Raw genomic sequence first — 22868 nt, forward strand, 5'->3', positions numbered from 1 at the left:
GATCCCCACGTGTTAGCAGTGTTAGCATCAGTTAAATGTTAAATGCATACTTCAACCATGCATCAGTGGCTCTATAATCAAGCATATGAATAAAGGTCCAATTAAAGCGTAAGCCTAAAAGTGTAAGCCTGCCGATAGTTCTTGATCATCCAGGCAATGCATACTATACTTTTATATTTTAATTCATGGGAATCATTGCTACTGATGGGTTATGCAGCCTTAAGACAACAGCATGGGTGGCTGTGAATGAAATATATGTGTGGGAGCCAGGTCTATTATTTATTAAGAGAATGGATAGGAAGAAAGCAACACTGGTAGATTCTCACTTCTAGTTTATTGTCAGAAGTTTTCATGTAGAGTCAGAGGGATACAACTATGACCAGATCCATGAGTCCAATATATGGCATGGGGAGCAGCTTCTCAGGGCATCTGGGTACAGGGGGAAACCCTCCCAGGGTCCCATTGGCTTAACCTCTATGCATTTGTGATGCCCTCTGCAGCTCTCCCATTTCCCTGCAGCACAGTCAGGGTCTGGTCACTCTCCAAACACATTCATCCCCACCATCAAAAAGGAGGAAATCCCATTCTGAAATCAAGAAGTTTGGAGCACTAACGAAGTAGTGGAGTGACTGCTGAGTTTGCCCAGGCCAAGCATCCAAAACAGCCTAGTGTCTACCCTCCAACAATCTCCCCCTCCACAGCTGGGTGCAAACAAAGTCTTATACTGAGTGACCCCCCCCCACAAGGACATCTACCTGTGCATGGGACGTGTGGTGTGTGAGAAGCTGGAAGCATTTTTGGAGCTGCTGTCCATTGCCAGAAGTGGTGGCAGGCTTCGCCCATGGTTTGGACACCTGTTCATTGGGCGGCCCAGACCACTGACCCAGTGGCTCAGTCGTCTCCCCCTTGCCTTCCCATCTCGTTTCACAGAATGGCACTGGGGACTCAGAGAAGAGGTACCGAAGCTCCAGAACCAAGAGGGTCTCAAACATACATATGTGGGGCCCAGGTAGCTATTTACAGGAAGGAGGGAGAGGGAACATGCAGCAAGGAGACAACTTGTGCATGCAAGTGATAAGGTGATGCTGCAAAACACCTGTGCACTAGGGAAGTGGGTCAAATATTGCAGGGTTCCATACCCACCTCGGAGTTTTCATCCTCCTTCCTCTTTCTTCTGTTTGCCAAATGTGGTGTAAGGGTGAAGGGAGGGGTGGAGCTTTGGTAGCCAGGGCTATATTAAATATTTACATACATAATCCCAAAGATGCTTATTGGACTGGGATGAGCTGAGGAATTGAGGAGCCAGAGGCCTCTCCACTAAAGTACCTCCAACATCCCCAATCTTCTGATGCTCTCCATGATCCCTGGTTGAACTGGAAAACCTGTTGCACCTGGTCAGAGGTGGCAAGGTGCAGTCTTTCAACTTTGGAAGACTCTATAGTTCTTGACAGGATCTGTGCTGCTATCCCACCAGAGGGGGGCAGTGCTGCTGCCTCACATCCTCCTGTGGCTCCTTACAATGCCCCTGTCCCTCTGTTACCTCAAAAGGATCCAGCGCATGAGGCATGTGCCCTAGTACAGAGTCCATCCTGGAATCTGTGAGAGGGCATGTCTCTGCCAGTACCAGCACCCTGCAGGAGGGAGGGGAGGGTGGGCAAAGCACTTTCAGGGGCCCCATCACTGCACTGTGGATGTTGGATGCTCAGACCATGCCTAAAGTGCCAGGAGAATGGCATGCACAGCAGCAAGCAAAAGACAGAAGCTAGGATGGGGGGTCAGTTCCAATGCAGGAGGGGAGAGGACAGTGGTGCTCAGGGAAAGGCTTGTCACAGGGTCCCCAAACCACCAGTTCCCTCACCCACACTCCACCCCACCCCACCCCACCTCACCATGCTGGGCTGGTCTTTACTGGTCATTTGACCTTGAGCAAGAGGGTGCATTCGGATGGTGTATTTGTGTACCTGCAGCTTGTGAGGACAGGACTTGGACAATGACACATTTGGACATCCCAGGGAGGGGGTGGGCAGGAGTGTCCCAGGAGCCCGCAGGAAGTGTCAATTCAGGTTATCCAGGTTCTGCGCCATGGAGAGACTGGGCTCATTTGGGGCTGAGGCCAAGCATCCTCTTTAGAAGGACTTTGCCCCCCGCTGGTTGTCACAAGCCCCTCCCCAGGGGTGTCCCAACCCTCCTTGCCGGCACCCCAACCCCCCTGGGGCTGCTCAGAAGCGGGTGCTCTGGTAGCGCAGTCTGCGGATCTCGGAGACACCGTCGTCCCGGCAGTACAAATCCCTGCCGGGACTCTGTGCCAGTCACCGGCCCCCGGCTCCCCCACCCCCGCCACCAGCACTGCTGTTGCTGCTGCTTGAGCTGCCAGAGCTGGAACTGCTGCAACGATCCTCATAGATGGAGATCTCGATCTGTGGGCAAGAGGATAAGGAGGACACAGGGAACAAAGAGAGCTAGTAGCCTTGCGCAAACCTGTTCAGCAGCCACAAATGCACATAGAGCTTGACAATGCTGTAGGACAGAGTGGGGAACCTCCAGCCCAGGGGCCAACTGTGTCCCTCCAGATCTCTCCATCCAGCCTTTAGGAAACTCCCTAGGCCATGCCTCTCCTGGGACAATCTTGCTGTATGCCCACCTTGAGTTCTTCTGCCTGGCTGGACAGATGTATGTATATAAACTTCTGATTTATGCTGGAAGAGTCCCATCTGATCTTTCACCCAGCTTTGCCTCTGGCATCACCCACCACTAGCAAGTAGCCCTTGGGAGGTTCCCCACGAGGAAACGAGGCCTCAGACTGAAGACCTTTCCTCACCCCTGTTGTAAGACTTCAGCTTATCTGGTAAGAGCAAGTTTCTGACTGTTCCAACCTCAGACAGTTTGGCATGTGCAGCTGAAATATGAAATGACAGCGCACCTTTCAGGCAGTTGCTCTGTCTCAAATACATGTTGTTGTGCTTCCACAAGTCAACTATGCACTGGGTAGAAATATGCCTCATCTGTTTTTCTCTGACATCAGGTGCCTTCTTCTACAGAAGGGGTTGACATCCTGTGTTGTTGGAGCTTCTGCTCACTTCCACTTATCCCTCACCTAGAAAGAACAGGTCCCAGAGGTTTTCTGTTTGCCCCACCTCTTTCCCCAGGAAAACCCGCTCTTTACTGCTGAATTGGAGCAAGTGTCAGTCCATGGAAAACCCAATTGACATTTGCTCCGATTCAGCGGTAAAGAGCTGCATTACCCCAGGGAAAGTGGCATGACAAGCAGAAGTGTGGACGTGCCCTTAATCTGTGGGTTCCATCCCATAATCCCAGACTACTGGCCAACCAAGTTGGTTGGCGCTGATGGGAGCTGGAACCTAATAACATCTGTGGGGTGACAGGTTTTCCATTCCTGCTGTATGATATCACACAGAAGGTGAAAGAAGGTTGCTCCATAGTCATAGTTTCATATCTGTCTACTTCCACTCCTTAACCACCACTTATCTAAGCCACATAGTTGAAAGCGTGCAATGCTTTATTAACTTGGGAATAAGTATTACTGATCTAAGTGAAACTTATGTTTGAGAGAGTAAGCAGGCACATGATAAGACAGTTAATCTTTCCTTACACAAAAAGTAGTCGTTGCCCCATGAATGTATTGCATGCTCACTCTTGCAGGGACAGCCCTAAAGCTATATGCTACTGCCTTCCATTATGAGATGTTCTTCGTAACAAAAAATTTGCACCTGAGTTTGCTTTTACCTCTTCCCTCCCAAATCTCTCATTTTGTGCTGTGTCCCCTAGATTGTGAGCCTGAGGGCAGGGACTGTTTTATTTCTGGTCTTTGCAAACCTTTTTCATCTGAAGAGCAAAGTTTTAAAGCTCTAAACAAACACATCCCAAGCACATCCTTTATAATCCCTACGGTATTTTGCTGGTGTTTTTGAAGGCTAAAATACATTTTGCTGATGAGTTCAGGAAACTGTGAGTCCTGGCAGCACTAGAGGCAGCAGGAATGCTTGGTGGGTTGGAGGGAACACATGGGCCTTTCAGTACCCACTTCTTCTTGGCCACCACATCCCTTCAAGGGAGCAGAGCCAGAAGCCGCAATAGCTGGACACAACCTCTGGTGAAGGAGCTTGCCTCCACAAAGACCAAAAACCTCTGGCTGCTAAGCATAGGCCTGGTAGCCCCTTTGGGAGCAAGGGTCGTTTCCTGTGGCACTGTGGTGAACCTGGGGAGGCAGCAACACCAGCAAAGGGAATTGGGGGGTTACTTTAGACATCACTGTCCACACACTGTGTCTCAAACCAGCTGATCCCATCTGCTGAGAGCAGCAGAAAAGTGAGCAGCAGTTAGGAAGGGTCATAGCTCAGTGGTGCTGAGCAAGATGAGGTCTGGCTCCATATAAGGCAGTTTCCTATGTTGCTAAAAACTTCAGCCTTATATTGCCCCATTTCCCCAAACTCTTGTCAAGGGAGCAGAGTCACACAATGCTATTGTTCGAAATATCACTGATAGCACTTGGGACTCCAGATTTGTTGCTGTGTAGAGTAATATCATCTGCCTGTAGATCTGATTTTATTTTTGTGAACTGCTTTGAGCCACTGTGGTTAGAAAGCAGTAAACAAACACTGTAAAATAAGTAAGTAGACTAAGTAGCACGATCCCACAACTTCTTTTTTGAGCTTGAATGCTGAATTTGGAGCAGAGAATCTCAGCTGGGACACAGGAAATGGTCGTGTCTGTGTATGTGTGCATGCGTGTGTGTGTGTTGCTGAGAGTCATCCACATGGGTAAGAAGAGCGATTTATATGGTGACCATATCTTCCCCTTTCCCCTTTGGTGCTAACCAGGAAGGATACAACTCGCATGCCCCGTTCCACTGGGTCTGTCAGCAACAGCCCTCGAGGAGCATAGATTTTCTCATTCTGCTCTTGGATGTACTTGGAGATCTTCTTCAGAACCTGGTGAGATAATTGGACAAGCGTTCAGCAACTATTTGGCGAAGATGTAGCCCCAGAGAATGAGACACAAAATATAGGGAAGATGATCCATTTACTGGGATCCTCTGAAGTTCTTGGATTCACCTACTTCAAGAAGGAAAAGCTGTTTCATGAAACCGCAACAGATGAAACACCTCAATAACAGAAGCTAGTGTTGACCTAGATATCCCATTCCCAGTTTCAGTAATCTCTGATTGATAACCATCAATCTTTGAAAGTTTCGCAAGACAAGTCACTCTATTGCCTAACTGTGCTCCTACACAGAGCATGTTGCCCTACTATCTGCCTGAGAACATTTTTTGTAAGCGAAACCAAAAGAATTATTTTAGCCTCCCTCCTACGCTATTTATGTGCCCCTGTGAATGACTGCATCACATCTTGAATGCGTGGGAGCCCAATCTAAATTAGCTAAAGACCTCACAGAAAGGTAGAACTACATTCAGATGAAATGTATAAAACCCGAAGGGAGAGCTGTTAAGTGTACCAGAATGCTCTGCTATTTTGAATATTTTCCCAACCCTGGAAAATAGTGAGTTGTCAAGTCTGACATTTTGAGCAAAACCTGTGACAAAGAAAGCATTCCCTACAGCTTGAAACAGGCTGTCAGTTTAAATCATGTACCTTTCCCTTTTAATCCTGCTCATTATTCCCTCTGTTTCTTATGTTCAGACATCAGTGCCACTGCTTATGAAGCTAAGACAGCTATGGGCAAGAGGGAAGCATCAACAGGCTTCAGGAAATTCTAACTTTTGCAGAAGTATAAAGAATCTTTAGGGGGAAAATTATGGGGGACCCCAAAAAGAACATGTTCAGTGGCCATGGAATACTATTGCAGCATGTGGGTGGAGGGAGGAAAACTGGTTGGGTGGGAAATGTAATGGAGTATCCTGGGGAGGGTACTGAACAGACTGTCACTATATCGCAGGAAGAATTTAACTGCATACCAGAAATTTTGGTTGTCACAGTTTAAGTGCTGTGGCACAACAAATCTACTTTTAAAAAAGTTCCAGACTTTTTGCAGGAAGGAAAGTGATGAGGAAGTTCACTAAAAAGTGTGTGATGATGGTCAGTTGACAGGAAGTCATATAACCTCTCCACAAACAATTCAGGAGGAATGCTCAATAAAGAGAAGAGAAGATACTGTAAAATTGCCCTGAAAACTTTGTGCTAGTAAACAGGTCATCTGGAGGAGCCCAAGAACATTCCACACTGCAACATTTTGCTACAGGTCTCCCTGGTTCTATTCTACCAGAGCTCTTTACTAGGCAAGGATATTTAAGGTCCTGCCTACCTGCTGTTAGAGATAAGCAAATTGCAGACGCAACCAGGAGGTGTGTGGGGGGACTCTAAAGAACAAAACCAAAGAATGAGGATGTGTCCACACTGGGCTTCTCTCTCCACTCTTGAAACTCTAGGTCACGGGTGTCAAACACAAGGCCCGCGGGCCGAATCTGGCCTGCCAGACCCCGTCATGTGGCCCGTGTAGCCGCCGCTGGCCGCCAGCCTTCACCTTTTATTCTCGCTTTTTTTTTTTTTGACACAAGAAAGCCGCCTCTTCAGCGCATGCGCGGCAGCCTACAAGCCAGAGAACGTCTGCCCTCTAGCGGCGCCAGCCGTTCTACACAGGAAACCTCCACTTTACATGCATTCAGGAAACCTCCACTTGTTTTTATATTGAGCGCATGCCATCCTGTGATGTGACAGATCCAATGGCTGCCTTGTGTTTGCCATATGTGTAATAAACAGTGTTTGGTGATATTTGTATGTTTAAAAAAAATAAGTTACTGTCTGTTACCAAAAATCATTTTTCAATAAATTGTACAATAATTGTACATTTGAATATCTACTTGCCATTATTCTGACTATGTTTCTGCTTTCAGAGCTAGTTATTACTTACAGTATTACAAAAAAAGAAATAATTGAATGCAGTGACAATAATTTATGATAATAAAGAGCGGACACAGTCCTACAGATACAACCGGCCCTTTGAGGGTGACCAAACTGCTGATGCGGCCCCTGATGAATTTGAGTTTGACACCCGTGCTCTAGGTGTTCATTATGTGCAAGTAATCCTTCAGTCCATATGCATGAGCCAAGTGTTCACTGGATTCCTGCCATCAGCTTATCATAAAAACTCTGCCAGTGCGACCTCATTGTCTACATGATCCTGCGTTGTTTGGATTCAGGATTCAGATCACATACTATCACAATTAAGTAAATAAACGCAAGTATAGAAATAAAAACAGGGGTGTCAAACTCAAATTCAGCTTGGCATTCTAATTTCTGAGTGCTTCAGCACCACATGCACTGATGCATAGTGTCAGTTTGCTATAGCTTTGCTACAATAGTTGTGATCACAACATTTCTGGATGGTAACCCTTTGTATCCTATTTAGTTCAGTCCTAACCCCAATGATGTGGTGCTGTGGGTTAAACCACAGAGCCTAGGAATTGCCAATCAGAAGGTCGGCAGTTCGAATCCCCGCAACGGAGTGAGCTCCTGTTGCTTGGTACCTGCTCCTGCCAACCTAGCAGTTCAAAAGCACGTCAAAGTACAAGTACCGGTACCGCTCCGGTGGGAAGGTAAACGGCATTTCCGTGCACTGCTCTGGTTTACCAGAAGCGGCTTAGTCATACTGGCCACATGACCCGGAAGCTGTACGCTGGCTCCCTCAGCCAATAAAGCGAGATGAGCGCCCCAACCCCAGAGTCGGTCATGACTGGACCTAATGGTCAGGGGTCCCTTTACCTTTACCTTTAACCCCAATGATTCACAAATTGAGATTATTGGCACAAGAAGAAGTTGGACAGGATATTGTTAAATATGGGAGAAACAAGGCATCTACATCTTATGAACGTGGATAATCAGGTGGTTCATTTAACTTACACACTCCATATTGACCAATCAATATTATATAACAACAACGTCAATTGTTATATCACAATACAATGCATGTTGTGGCTCCAAACCTTCTCATAGCGGGTCTCCATGCAGAGGAAGATGAAGTAGGCTGTGGCACAGGCCAGGCATCCCTCCAGGTAGGAGCTGCCCCCTATTTTCTCAGCCTCCGCATAGAAGTTGTTGAGGGTCTTCACAGTTTCTTCAAAAAGTTGCCGCTCAATCTTTGGTGAGGAGAAAAAAAGAGAAGGAATGCCATAAGATGTATGCACAAGAGGCCATTCCATTGTTTATGTCACCCATCTTTCACCCAGTGCAAAATAATAGATGCTATCAGAGAAGGGAGCATTGAAACAAGAGCTGGTGTACGGTGGAATGGAAATGTGTGTGTTCAGATCTTTGAGCAAGATGGTCTGCTATGCATTTTGTATATGATCACAACAGCTAACAGGTTAGAATAAATCATAAAAGGAAATGAGGCATACCCCAGGTGTTTAAGAAGGCAGGAAACCACTCTGTGGAGCTTAAGATTTCTAGAGCATCTGAAACATCATTGGTGCACTAACACCTTGCTCTCACTGGCATCCAGACTACAATGCCTTCGTCTGACATAAGGATTTGTCACCTACTTCACCAGTCAGCATGAACCCTGTGAGAAAACTGGCTGTACCCGGCTGTCCAGCTCTGGAGGGAATTTGGTCTGGAACTGGCAGATGGTCCCATCACTGTAGTCCCGCTGAACAAAGACTTTGGTGGCCAGGGAAGCACTCCGCCGTAGTTCTTGGAGATTGTGGACCTGGAAGAGCAGAGGCAGGTGGTTACAACAGGCAAAGGTGCCTTCTAGAACAGTGGGGGAAGCTCACAGCATACCCTGATGCCATGCATCTAAGGCAGGAATTTGTGGCCCTCCAAATATTGCTGGATTACAACTCTCTTTATCCATTGTTCATGCTAGCAGGGGTTGGTGGAAGATGGAGCCCAACACCACCTGGAGGGCTGCAGGTTCTTCACCCCTGCTCTAAAGAGTCCCTGAATCTACATTGACTTGGATACAAATATTTTTTTTTTAAAAAAAGTTATGATTATGGGGTACTGTTATTGGGTTGTAGTCAATGCTGCTCTTCTCATGCAACTAATTTCTGCTTGTGCAATGGAAATATCCCCTTCTTTCATCTCCCCTTCAGCCATCCCCACAAACACTCTGGAGTAGATTTTGAGGGTGCAGGGGGAGAGGAGAGGAAGGTGAGTTGCTTTGCACAAATGGAACATGGCTTGCACAGGTTTGGATGCCACCCATTGTTTTTTTGATGATGTGCCACGCCTCATTGAGAGCACCATCTCAGAAGAGGCATTCCCTCCCTCCTTGTGTGAGCAAGAAGCAAGAATGACTCTTCTAAGATGGCGTCTGACACTTGCTTGCATTTAAAGAACAGTTGTTTTGATCTGCTACTTAATTGAAGGGCATCTCTTTAGTTGACCAGAAGGCCATTCAACAGCTGTTTAACCAATTCAGCATTGCAATCCTATCCAAAACTGATTGAAAATACGGTATGTTCTATGAGACTATTGTTCACAACACTGGTAAGCCCTGCTGCAGTGGATTATAACACAGTTCCTTATCTCTTCAGCATCACCTTAGAATACTGGTAAGGATTTTAGATTTGGAAATGCAGTTTGAAGGCTAGACACAGAGTAAATTCATACATCCATATTCATTAGCTAGTAACTTAGATGCATAAAACAGTTGTCGTAGATCAAACATCGTGAAGCTTTTATATCACAACAGATAGTGATTTCCAACTGAGGCAGTGCACATTATTGGCTGAGAACTGTGCAACATCCATGTGTGAATCAGCCCTCCTATTGCATTTTATGGGCTATCCCTATATACAAGCAACATGTGCCTGCTGCTGTAGGAGCAAGAGGACTATCAATGGAACTTGGCAAGATGCCTTGTAGTAAGAAATGGAGCAGGTTCCCAAGACTATCAATGACTGGAAAACCTGAAACTCTGGGGTTATATATCTTACAAAGAGTGGAACTGGCAGGAACATATAGAAAAGATCACAGGATGACCTCAATTGAAGGGACACACCTAACAAAGCAAGAACAAGTTCTTCCAGAATAAACCACAGAGGTTTTTTTTGCTCTCCAAACACTCTTTCTTCCGCTGGCTGCCAGCAAACTCTGAGACTGGATTGAGCCGAATGTACAGACTCATCCCACCTCCAGTTTGAATCCCAGCCAGCCAAAGACACAGATAAAAAGTAAGAGCAGCAGATCATGCATGGTAAAAAGGTAAGAGCCTCAAGCTGATATGGAGTCTAGCCTTTGCATCTGTCTCCTTATTTAACGTAGGCTCAAGAACTACAACCCCAAAGGAAGATCTTCCATAAACACTGCAGACATCTGTCGCATAACTTTAGGGAGTAAAAGTGTGTATCCTTCCTGAGGCTAACCCATTATAAACATTTTTGTTAAACACTCTGAGTTGTTCCAGCCGCCCCTAGATTTGTGACTATATGAATATAACTTCATAAACTGCCAGCTTGTAGCTGAATATCCCTTGGCAATTCTAATGGGCGTTTCCTTTCTGGTCCTATTTCATCCAGAAGGGGTGGGGTGGGGTGTACACACACACACACAAAACTGAGCAGTGTGCCTCAATGACTGGAGCATTAGACTCAGTGTGGGTAATCCTGGGTTCACGACCCATTTCTGCCCTACCATATTGTGTCACAGTAATAATTAAACTGCATAAGACGCATGAAACAATACATTGAGTTACTTACAATTATGCTCAGCATCTTCGTCTTTGTCATGCCATATTACTTTTTGTGTTCTCTTGACACTTTCATTTCCTAAACCCAGATTATCTAAGCCTTTAAAACCTCATGCAGTTTCCTTCTTTATGAAGTATCCAAACAGTTCTGAAAAATTACTGGTATAACCAGACACTTTTCTTTATTCTTTCAAAGTGTCCTGGTTCCCTGCGGAGTAAGGTCCACTGTGTTTGACCATGCAATGATGTATCGTATATGTGAGTGTGAACTAAACTGTGGGTAACCAAAATAAATTTTAAAAAATCCTATTAATTCTGTATTTCCCGCTATACTTATAATTTGTTCTGCAGCAGAACTAAATTGCTTTTGAAGGAGATTGCCTTTTCTCCAGAAGCTTCCCAAGCCCTGCATACAGACTCTCAAAGACACAGTTAATCAGACAGAGAGGGATAAATAAGCAAGCTTAAAGAAATGGAGATGTACAAAATTTGTGTCAGAAGAAAATAAGCTTGGCACTACCTATATTTTTCTGCATTGTACTGCATTACTTTTCCATCTTTTTGAAACACACACACACACAAACACACACCAATTCTGTAAAAGCCCATTCTCTCTGTATTGCCTTTAATACCATTAATGTTTCTCCTGTGTTATAGAGCAGAGGACATGGATAAAACCAGAGGATTTTCAATAACCAAATTATATCTGCAAGAATTGAAATCACAAAAACAATTTGGAAGAATAACTTAAAGCTATGAAAGAGTTATGAATGCATGGAATATCTGTTACTTGATAAAGTTAATACATGTTGTTTGATTCAGTATGGGAATAGGATTAACACAATTAGAAGCTATACGGAAAATTGGAACTATTTAATAACCTTCTGGAAAAATCAATTTCACAAAAATATTTTGATGGAAACATGTCATTTTTGAGGGTTTGATAGTGTGAGGATAAAATACATAGTTAGGTATGGAACACCTTGTTGTTATTGAGGTGTACGTCTGTATCTTGATTTTCCAGGTTGTATGACTCATTGGTTTACCAATTATTTATAATGGAATATGCTGAATGAGGATGTGACAAGTCAATAAGCTATTAACAGAACAAGAAAGTGCACTTTTGTCAAAAATTATTTTAAAAAACCAACTATCTAGCTGTTATGTGCTCTCAAAAATCAGTTCAAAAACTTAATGAAATTTACTCAGCTTGAGTTGAAGCACAGCAGGTCCAAAACATTAAAACCAACACTGAAAGATGTAGAATGGAGTAACAAAAAGAAAACAGAAATTAACTGCAGCAGTATATGCCAACTGACAGCTTGCAAAATCCTGAATAGGACTGCTGGGAGTTAGAGCTGTGTGATGGATAATCCAAGAGGTGGCAGCAGATTTTGTGTCTCAAGCTATTCCTCTCCTATTTGTGACGAATCCCAGAGTAATTAAGAATCGATATGGAACTGCACACCTCTTAGCTCCAGGGTCCATCCCACTGCCTGTAGTTTCTAATGAGCTTTGTGGAATTGGACTTAACTGTCAGAGGTCCTTTACCTTTACCTTTTTAAACTTCTGTAGCTGGCCAGTATATATAATCCAGAAATCCTTTCAGCCCAGTTTCAAACCTTCCAAGAGGCATTTCAGATCCCCTGGGAAGCAAGTGTAGGATAATCTGTCATCCTGCCTGTTCACCGTCTGATGCTGGCTTTGTTTAGGGGCATGATGAAATCTTATATTTCTTCCCAGTTTGCAAGCAGCCCCCACCCTGTCTGGCAGGGAGAGCACACCTTTCCTTCCTATTAGACATCTCCTTACAAGACTTCAAAAAAAGGCATGCCTCAGGTTCTGACCTCATTAAATTTCCCACATGCTCTGTTATATTGGATCTCGGGTGCTCCATATTAATAAATCATTCTAGATGTTGAGAAAGTCAGCAGTTGTTTTCTACCTGGATTTCGGAACACCCCTCGTTTTTTTCAAGAGGGTTTGGGCTCAAGTCAAGGGTTATTTAATCTGAGCATGTGCAAGATGGGAGTCAACCGAGGTCCTAACCTCAGCTGGGATAAAAATTATTGACTTTCCTAGCAGGAAGGGGAAGTGGTCTACTCTACAGGGGAAGGGTTCAGGGCGCACTGTGTGCTCAGATGCTTTGGCCTTTTACAGGGATGCCTTGCTGTGGCGTTAGTAGCAGGCTGCAACCCCCCCCCTCCCCGCGCGCGCGCCGCACCACCCGCATTTAGAAACTGCCGCCTTTCCCCTAGTAACAACCTTTCGGTAGTTCCCATTCCGGCTCAGACCATTTTCGCCTGCTCGCTGCTGCATCTTGCCTCGGTAGCAGCACAACAACGACTGTAAACAAGACCTTGTTTTGTGGCGCGGGAGGGGGAAGGTGAAGAGCATAGGTTGTGGCGAACAGTCCTAAGGGATGGATTTGAAGTGTAAGATGAAGGAGCTGGCTTTGGAGAGCTTCTGGCTATAGGACACCTGGAGAGATAGCGCTGTGGATCCCCGTTCCCCCACCCTTTCTGTTCTGCTCTGAACCCCACATAGGGACCTAGGAAGCTGCCTTATGCTGTGCCACATAATTGGTCCATCTTAGCTCAGTATTGCCCACACTGGCTGGCAGTGGCTCTCCAGGATTTCAGGCAGGGTTCTCTCTCTCTCAGTCCTACCTGGAGGTCCCAGGGCTCTACCACTGAGACCTTCCACACGGAGCAATGGGGTGGGGGTGGCTGCCGGTGATTCACAAAGCTGGTTAATGGGACCCACACTTAAACCGGAGAGTCATATGCCACAGGTGGTCTCATCCTCCATCACCAGAGCCACATGCCAAGGACAGCCGAGGGAAGCATCAGGGGTGCTGCTGTCCTCGCCCTGTGGCTTCCTCTTGTCGTTATCCTGCCCCTTGCTTGACGCTGGCAGATACTGCCATGAGACTCCCTGCGCTGCACCCAGAGAAACACACTGCCTCAGCCACTGAGCATAGCGAGGTCTCGTTCTCTATTAGCAATGCCCTGCCTTGTTTAGTGACCCAGGATTGCGGAGCAGGGGAAGCGCCACTCTGGGGAGGGAGCCATGACGTGCCAACCACCCTAGCCCCAGACACACGCCGGAGGCTCTCGGCGCTGCCTTTCTTTAACCCGCGCTGAAGTCGGAGGCACAAGGGACTTCTGGGGCCTGCAGAACAAACCCAGGGGATGCGGTGCCGGAGCAGCCAGTCTCGGTGAGGGTCGCCTGGTCTGGCGATCTCCTACCGCACCGGGCAGAAACTAGGCAGGCAAAGCAGGAGGAGATGCTTTCCGGCGGCTGCCATGATTCGACAGAGCTTCCTCCTGTGTTTCGTGCTTTCCCCGCGCTGCTCACCTCGGTTGCCATGTTGTGCTGCCAGCGTGGTTGCTCCACGCTGCTCGGGAGCCCGGGAGTCCGAAGCCGAGGCTAGAGCAGGTTGGTGACGAAGGCTCCTCCTTTCTCAGGAAGCCGACCTAAGGGCGATGTCCCTGTTGCCGCAGGCGGAGGAAGCGCTCGGCTCCCCGGAGCTTGTTGCCACCGGCAGGGCTGGGGCGGCGTCCGCGGCGGGGAAGCGCGGTGGGCAACGGGCGCGGAGAGTTCTGCGCTGTCCTTGGTGCTGGAATCGGCAGCGCAGGAGTCGGGGGCAAAGCGCCCCGCCTAGCGCTGTCCGCGGTGCTGACGACCCGCTCCCCCAGCGCGATCCCCTCCTCAACCGCTGCTTCGCTCGCCCCCAGCCTCAACGCTCAGGCTTCCTCAGTGAATGGCATCTCCACCACAAGGGGAGGGGGCGGGCTGCCTTCGTGGGAGCCGCATCCCCCCAGGGCGTCCCCACGCTGGAGCGCCGGGCTCCGGCACTGACTCGCGGGAGGGACGGCGAGGGGCGGAGCTGTGCAGAGCAAGGAAAAGAGCAACCGGGCTCGCGCTCGTTTCCTGCTTGTCTTCCGAGAGCCGGCGTGCGGGCTACTTGGGGCACGTGCCATCGCAGCCTCAAAGCGGGAGATAGCGCATAGCTTCGGGTCCCGGTGTTACTGGCGGGTGTTGTTGCCTCCGCTTCCAGGGCAGTTCTCTTTGATGGGGAACGCTTGGGCCCAGCTGCCACATACCCACCCCTCACATACCAAGCCTAAGGGAGACCTGGTATATGGTGTGGGACTGAGTAATTGGCCGCACTAATGGGCACTTAGGGCACAGCGACAGAAGGGCCTCCTTCAGAATAGCCCTCCCTGGGGTGGCGTGTCTGCACTATACTTGGTCCTCCATGTTTACTGTCTAGAACTGGCCAGGGAGTGTTCATCTTCGGAGGGAAATGTGGATAAAAGCATTTTATGATTTCTGAATGTTTATTTGGAATTAAAGATAATGGGGTTTTCTCCCTGTTCCAGGGAATGATATTCCCCAAACAGGACTGAAAGATACCAATAAACCATAATTTTTCATGAAATTAAATATATTTGTCTCCCCTCTCCTGAGTTCACAATTGAGCAACTTTAGATGCAATGCCCTTAGTTAATACTTCAAACTCAAGCCTGCATCTCTGGGCCTTGCTATCTCCTTAAACTTGCAACTTGAGAGATTTTCTGTACCTTACCTTTGACCATTTGATTAAAATAATAATTACAGTTCCTGGTGTGGCTTCTTCCACCCTTGGTTGGATTTTCCCTTTTACAGTACTTTTCCCTTTTACAGTACTTTTAAAGTACTTAAAGTTCCACCCTTGTAAAAGGATTTTCCCTTTTACAGTACAGGAAGTTTCCTGGCAGTTGGAAGTAATAGCCCTGTTCTCATATCACTCCTTGACCCACACCCCTCTAATCTCCAAAGCATCTTTGCCTGTCCTCACCCTTTCTCTTAACAGCACAAGGTCCCTTATCCTGTTTTATGGGGTTTGCCTGCTCTGCTTTCTCCTTAGTGCAACTTCCAGGTGACCACCAGTCACTGTTGTCTCAACTCCCATCAACCCTAGCAAGCATGGCCATCCCTGATGGTGGGAATTGTAGTTGAGCAACATCTGGAGGAGCCAAATGTTCTCCACACCTGCTTGAGGCCATATGGGAGCTTTGTTCAAAATACCTTTCTCACTGATTAATCCTTTTCTCAATTCACTGTCTCTTCTGCTGGTCCTTTCTTTAGGGCAAAGGTGGTGAACCTGGCCCCTTCAGATGTTGTTCAGCTCAAAGTGCCATCAGCACCATTAGCAACCCAGGAATTATTGGTATTGTAATCCAATAACATCTGGAAGGCCTCAGGTTCATCATCCTTGCATTAGGACTTTGCCTTATTTCCTTATCCTTCCCTTTGGTTTCTCAGTTCATGCCCACTCTACTCTGCGTCAGGATCTGCTCTTTGTCTTCTTTACCTCCTGGGGCCTCTTGCTATTCAGCTGCTCCTTCAAATGTACTCTGAATTATGGAGTTCAGTGCTAAGGAAAAGGCTGGATTCTGCAATCTCTATGAATTATGCACATTTATTATTTTCATGTCTTTGCTTAGTTTGCAGAATTTATTCAGCAGACATAAAGAAGGGGCAATGAGCTATATAGGGTACTGAAGACTTCATGGAATATAAACAACATGGGTATAATTTCTTTTGCCTTATGTGAATCTTCCCCCACCCAAGCTGAGCTCTCTAGCCCCTCGTTGAAATTGGCCTGCTTATGAACCTTTTACTGTTGTGTGTTCTGTCTTGAAAATTGTGACTGTTTCTGAATGTTCCAAAACTTCACATCAGCAACATAAGGGAAACAGAGATACATGCAGATAGCAGGAATAGTTTAGCTGTGCATGTTTCTGCGATATATATGTGCTACCTTTAAGAAAAAAAGGAAAGAAGGAAGGAAAATAAATGCTTAGGTCTAAAAATATAGTGTCATTATGTGCTACTTCAGAGAGACTTCAGATATGCATACTTATACCCAGACACACACATATAAATTTCAGCTGCAAGCCTAATTCAACCCTGTATACACCTGCAGAAGAACCACACCCAACTCTCAAGCCAGGATACTTGCTTCTTCTGCCTCACCCTGAAGACAAACCTGTCATTCTGGCCCTCCTCCATTCTTCCCATCTCTTCCCAATTCATACAGCCCAGGACCCTGTCAGATGCATTGTGCAAAGGCACAAGAAAAATTTCTCAGAGGATCTTGTCGTTCAGGCAAATTAAAGGAGCAATATGGATTGCTGAGAAGCTTCTCAACCCTGCAGTTGAGCACTTCATCAGCAGAATGGAGGCTTGAGAGCCAGTGGTAATCCAGCTGTTTGCTGGCATGAGCAGAAATGCTGCATCGACCTGAGCAGATGCTGGGCATGCCTGGCCCAAAGCCAACGATGATGCCTAGTGCTTGGAACCTGTAATTATCTGCAGAGGAGTTCTGCTCTGGAAATGTTTTAGTATCTCTCATTGCCATTCTGTGCAGCGCTCCCCAAAGTGCAGCCTAAAATTTCATTTACGGATCTTCAGACATGGTGTGTCTCTCCCCCCCCCCCCGAAAATGGAAGATTTGGAAAGGAAACTCAGGCTGCACATTGGAGATCACTGCACAGAATCACATCAACAAGAAAGGCTGAAAGATTAGCTACAGCTCAACGAGAGGAGCAAAACTTCTGGAAGATTGAACAAAGTCTGGGCTCATTAGACCTATGCAGGCAATTGGCACAGTCTGCAATATGGGGGAAACAGAGTGGGAGGGTGGCTGAAGAGAGATACACAGCTAGGGTGCTTTGAATCCAGTATAAGGAATTGTGTTTGGGAAGGAAAGCAAGTTGGGAAACTGTCTTAGGTCAAGGCAGTGCCTTATACTCATAAGTCAATAATTGAAAGACCTGGCAGACTAGGTTAAGCACATCTGTGCTCACTCCAGGGAAATGATGGTGAGATCTCTGGCAGTATTATTTATTATGATTAGGAAGTATGGCTTCAAAAGGATTCCATTCTCTAGCTCTTGGAGACGCCACATTTTCTGTTTATGTAATACTAGCAAGAGTATTTGCTGCTTGCATACAGGATAGAAGGTGGATGGTGTCATTCAGAGTAAAATGACAAATAGCATGCATTTAAGGATGGAAGACATGTTACCGTGTGATATGCACCATGTGCTTTTTATGGCATATCATAGATAGACCTCACGTGTGCTTTAAACATATGATGTATACACAGCCTCAGTCTGTAGGCATGTGTCATATCTATAGAATGCTTCTAGGAAGAGGTGAGAGAACCCTGAAGAACTCGGGGCACTCCATTATGTCCTGGGTTGAGATTGAATCTCCTTGCACCTCAGATCACTGGGAGGACCTAAGGCAAGCCAATGGGATTTTTCCATGGCGTTCTAAAAATAAGTTTCCCTGCAGGACCTGAGGTGCCTTTGGGAAGGAAGCACGCCTCGCAAATCACTCATGGTACTCAGTGGAGAGAGGAATCTGCCAACATTGGTTCTTTATGGCAAAGAGTAATTGTGCCTGCTGCCTAATGGACTCAAGGCAGTCCTTTTAGGTCAGGATTGCTGCAGTCAGACATGCTGTGTCTCGCTATGGAAGGGGACTGGCTGTCAGCAAATTGCATTGAATTTCATGGAGGAATCTTGCATTGTCCTCAGTTCAAAGGGTACAAAGACACAGCCGTCTGTGGAACTACAGTGATTGTGGAGGGGGGAATAATGGGAATGAGCAACAAGGGGCATCTTCATTCTATATTTCTCTGTTTACTCATGCATGCAGAACATGCTGGTATAACTGTTTTTTTTTTCCAAAGGAGGTGGAGCTGGCATGTGCCTGAAGTCTGCAGGGTGGCTCCCTTTCACTATTAGCACCACTAATTAATCAGATGACAAACTGCAGCAGAAGCTTAAGTCGATTAATCTACCAAGAAAATTGACTGAAGCTCATAATTCTGCCTGCTACTGATACAGCCACTATCAGCCCTATTTAGTTTGCATGTGGTATGAGTGGCCTGGCTTCTACCTCAATTGGAAAAGCAATGGGAGGCAATGCTGACCTAGCTATTTCTCTGCACTGAATTTTAAAAAATGTACTAATGGAAATAATACAGCAGGGAAAATAAAAACAGAGGTTGTAGGCCTGGAGATGCATGCAGCTAGCCTAGGACTGCTTCTCTTATGGGTCAGAGCAGTCCAAAAGCTGACTTTAGAACTTACAGTTGGCAGAATAAAAGCAGTTTGTTCAGTCCAGATTAGAGAGCCGGTGGCAAGGACTCTGATGTATTGGCACGAGCACCCTGAAATGCATTATCATTTAGCTAAGGTCCCTTGCAGATGACCTGTTTCTTGAGCATTCATGCTGCCTTCTTTGCACAAGTTTGCAAGAACAGGACTATTCTGAATTGTTTGTGGGGAAGTTATGTGTTTTCCACACTTTCTGGGGCATTTCCCCATCACTCTCATTGTCACAAAAACCAGCTTTGGGGAGGAGGAAGTGGGTTTGTGGTGCAAAAGATGGACTCACTGGTATGTGATTGAATCCCACCCCAAAACAGCAGAAGTCTGGAAGAGCCCTAAGACAAGTGGCAAACCAACAACAAACACAGACATTTTTCTGCTCCTTACAGAGGCTAGATAGAAGCTTGGAGCCAGCTGATACTATCTGTGTTTCAATCATAGTATTATATGCACCACCAAGGAAGTCCATTGCAAAAAAACTTTATCTGTCCAGAAAATGCCAACTTCTCAACATGACCACACACATGTATGTGGCATCAATTTGATGGGGATCAGTCATCTTTGATGGAGAGAAGCCAATAAAAGAAGCAATAATAACAACCAACACCACCCAGACGCCTAGAATCACAAGAGAACTAGTCCAATAGGAAAGAAATGTTCTGAATCTAAAAATAAACCATCCATGAAATGTTTTTAAACTGTGTCATCTTCTCTAACTGGGTAGGTGGGGAATATGCCTGCACACCACAGGGATCCTAGCCAGTGATATTCAGCTATGGGATGTGATTAGCTTTTATTTTCTCTACGAGTCATTTGACTTCTTTATTCATTTTATTTTACTGACATTCACTCTAGGGACTGGTGATTGTATGCAATGTTTCATATTAAGATACTTTGTTTCAGAGAATGCCAAGCTTCTCCCTTCCAGCATGGCATGGCAGCCATCGCCCACTGCAATCACCCACGGATGCATCAGACAGAACCTAGTTGTAGCCTTCAAAATTAGTGAAATCGGGTGATGCAGTAAAGATGCAGTCCAGTGAGGTTGTGTGTCACAAATCAGATGCTGCCTTCTGGCAAGTGCCAGAATATCAGGGCAAACAAAAGGCGGTAGGAATTGCCTTGTCTCTTTTCAGCAGGACAACCTACTATCCTCACTCCATCCATTGCATGGGCAAATTGGACACTGCACCACCAACCTCAGTCTACCATCAACCAACTCTCTGTGTGCCTGCTTTCTTATTTACAACTGGTTAGGAAGTGGGTTTGCCTTTCATTTAGATCTGGTTCCACCTATTGTTGGGTCTGCCTCTCCAAATTACAGTGGTACCTCGGGTTAAGTACTTAATTCGTGCCAGAGGTCCATTCTTAACCTGAAACTGTTCTTAACCTGAAGACCACTTTAGCTAATGGGGCCTCCCACTGCCACCGGAGCACGATTTCTGTTCTCATCCTGAAGCAAAGTTCTTAACCTAAGGTACTATTTCTGGGTTAGCAGAGTCTGTAACCTGAAGCATATGTCACCTGAAGTCTATGTAACCCGAGGTACCACTGTAAGTTCTTAACCCGAGGTACCACTGTATTGGAGGGGACAGGTAAGCCCTGTCCCATATCATCGATCACAAAGATGCAGCGCGCGCACACACAAACCATTTGCATGGCAATGCCCATCAACTTTGGGGGAGTCTGCCCCCTTCAAATATTTTATTGGGGGGCCAGAGGGACTTCGGCCCCTAGGAATTGGCTCCTATGCTCCCCTTTTTTGTTTCCCCATAATAGTTCAACTTCCACTGTCCACACCTTTCTGTGCCACGTGTGTGTCATCCTCTCTATGACGTCATCCAGCAGCCATCTCCCCCAGCTGGCAAAAAGGATGTGCTGTGTTTCTATGGCAACACTTCTGCCTTTGGATGTATGAATTAAAAAAAAAAATCACACTCACACATTCACTGTGGTCTGCCACTCCTTTCTTGGAGCAGAAGTAGAGGGCTTAACAGCTTTGCCATTGAATCCTTCAATTCTTTTTCTGCAGAGGGGGAAACGGCACCCACATAAACATTGTGCCCTCTGTATTCACATCTTAGCTGCTCTCTCTTTTCTTTAGCACAGTGGTGATGACACCTCAGGAAACAAAATCAGCTGCTGCATTTGAGCTTGTCCTCAACACAGGCAGAACTGTGCAGGAAAAGGACATCATTGAACTTCAAGCCTATACCCCCACTACTGGGCTTCCCAAAAGCAAATATCTCTGTAAATAACATTGAACGACTGACGGTGCCCCCAAACTCCAATTCCAAGGAGAATCTATACTGCCTCCTTAAGGCGCTGTTTTAGGGGAGGAGAGCTTTCCAGCAGATCTGGCAGTAGCATGCAAGCTCATGAATATTCAGTCAGCGGATTAGAAGCCTGTATTGGGTCTACAGGAAGCAGAGAAGTGCAAATGAGGATATCGAGCTTCTTGTTACAAAGTGGGCCACATAAGTCAATACACCCTACACAAGCTAGCTGAGGCTTTTCCCGGTGACATGAGAGTTGTTGTTTTCTGTGGAGATGCCAGGGCTCTCACACTTTCTGCAGGCAAGGCTTATGCTCTGTTATGGAAATGTGTCCGTTCCTCTCAGTTGTGCACCCCAGGGAAGTAGGCACCATCTGAAATTTGAGATGTTTCTAGATTTCGGAGTCTCCCAGAACCTGACAGTGATCGGGCACAGGAGACTAGGTCCTAAACACAAATACAGAAGCCCAACCTGATCTAATTGGTTTCATTCAACATTGCATTCAACTTCCTTACTTGTTTGCATTCAACTTTCTTATTTGTTCTGCTAACAGAGTGCTGTAGAGCATGGATGGGGAGCTTGTGGCCCTCCAGGAATTGTGGGGCCCAGCAACTCCCATTAGCCCCAGTCAGCATGGCCAACAGTCAGAGGCGATGGGAGTTGGAGTCCAGCAACATGCGCAACACACCTGCATTTTGCTGAAGTAGATCATCTGGCAACATCTCATTCTGTGGTTTCCTAGAAACACCCCAACCCAACCTTTTCCAAAGCTGGAATGGAGGAATGAGTGGAGCATTTGTTCACTCACACCTAATTACTAATTTCCCCCTCGAGCCTTAGATCAGATACAATCTGTTTCGACAGAGTATGATCTCTGAGTCTATGAAACATGATTGCATTAAATGAAAAGAGCAGGATAGTCAGCAATGAATCTTCCCTGAGAAAAAGGCCTTCTGGGCTCTCCCAGGCCTATGTGTGCCCTTGCCTCCTGCCCAGAGCTATCACTCCACTGCATTGCTCCATCCATCACTTACCCCAGGCACAGAGAAGCAAGCAAGAGTCAGGCCTTGTATAGGGCTGGGATGGAGCCAGTGAAGCTGTTTTGTGCATTATTGATTCCACTACTGTGCCGCGGGCTCATCACTTATGAAGACACACAGGGCAGCAGGGTGATGTGAAAATGAGCCACAAACAGATGAGGGACCCTCCCTACCCTAACACAACAGTCCATTGCAAGACCCATTCATCAGAGGGAACAGAAGGAGTCTTGGTCAAGCCTCCAGAGACAGATTGACCAAGGCACTCATTCAACTATTGCTCGCAAGTTCCCCTCCCCACTCCCCATCCATCTGCTAGACAGATATGGAGGCCCATGACAAAGACTCACACTGTACCAGTGTCAGGCACTGTCCTTAAAGGATGCTCCTGACTGGCACATCTCACAAGCAATGCCTAATGACCCCCTTCTGTTCAGGGCTGCCAAGTTGCCCAGAGAGTGGGAATGAGCTGAGGGGCTGAGCAAAGACAAAGGCAAATTTCCACTGCCTTCTGTAATCAGCAATGTGGATTCCATCTGGCACGATCTAATTTCCTTCCTGATACCTTCAAGACAGCAAATCCATCTATGTACCTTTCCTAAAAGCCAAGGCAGAGGACATGATGGTTGAAGATAAGTGTAAATGACTCGAATAGTTTATGGAAGGAAAGGAGCGATGTAATTATCTGAGGTGAGATGATCCACCGAGCTT

At 46.4% G+C, this 22868-nt stretch overlaps 1 protein-coding gene across 2 annotated transcripts in view; it reads right to left on the reverse strand.

Annotated features, from left to right (window-relative positions):
- Positions 1 to 315: 315 nt before the first annotated feature.
- Positions 316 to 22868, reverse strand: part of GOLGA7B (golgin A7 family member B) — a 42649-nt gene continuing 20096 nt past the window's right edge. Inside the window, exons 1-5 of one of the 2 annotated variants that reach the window (XM_081912395.1) lie at positions 14029 to 14569; positions 8557 to 8682; positions 7958 to 8110; positions 4848 to 4949; positions 316 to 2417 (exon numbers count right to left, since the gene is read on the reverse strand). In XM_081912395.1, coding sequence (XP_081768521.1) covers positions 2310 to 2417; positions 4848 to 4949; positions 7958 to 8110; positions 8557 to 8682; positions 14029 to 14040 — 501 coding nt within the window. In that variant the 5' untranslated portion in view covers positions 14041 to 14569 and the 3' untranslated portion in view covers positions 316 to 2309. Of the gene's footprint in view, positions 2418 to 4847; positions 4950 to 7957; positions 8111 to 8556; positions 8683 to 14028; positions 14570 to 22868 lie in introns of those variants that run through there. The other variant, XM_081912394.1, reaches the window with a different exon arrangement.

The sequence above is a fragment of the Podarcis melisellensis genome, assembly GCF_964234715.1.
Source record: "Podarcis melisellensis genome assembly, chromosome: 5".
NCBI lineage: Eukaryota > Metazoa > Chordata > Lepidosauria > Squamata > Lacertidae > Podarcis > Podarcis melisellensis.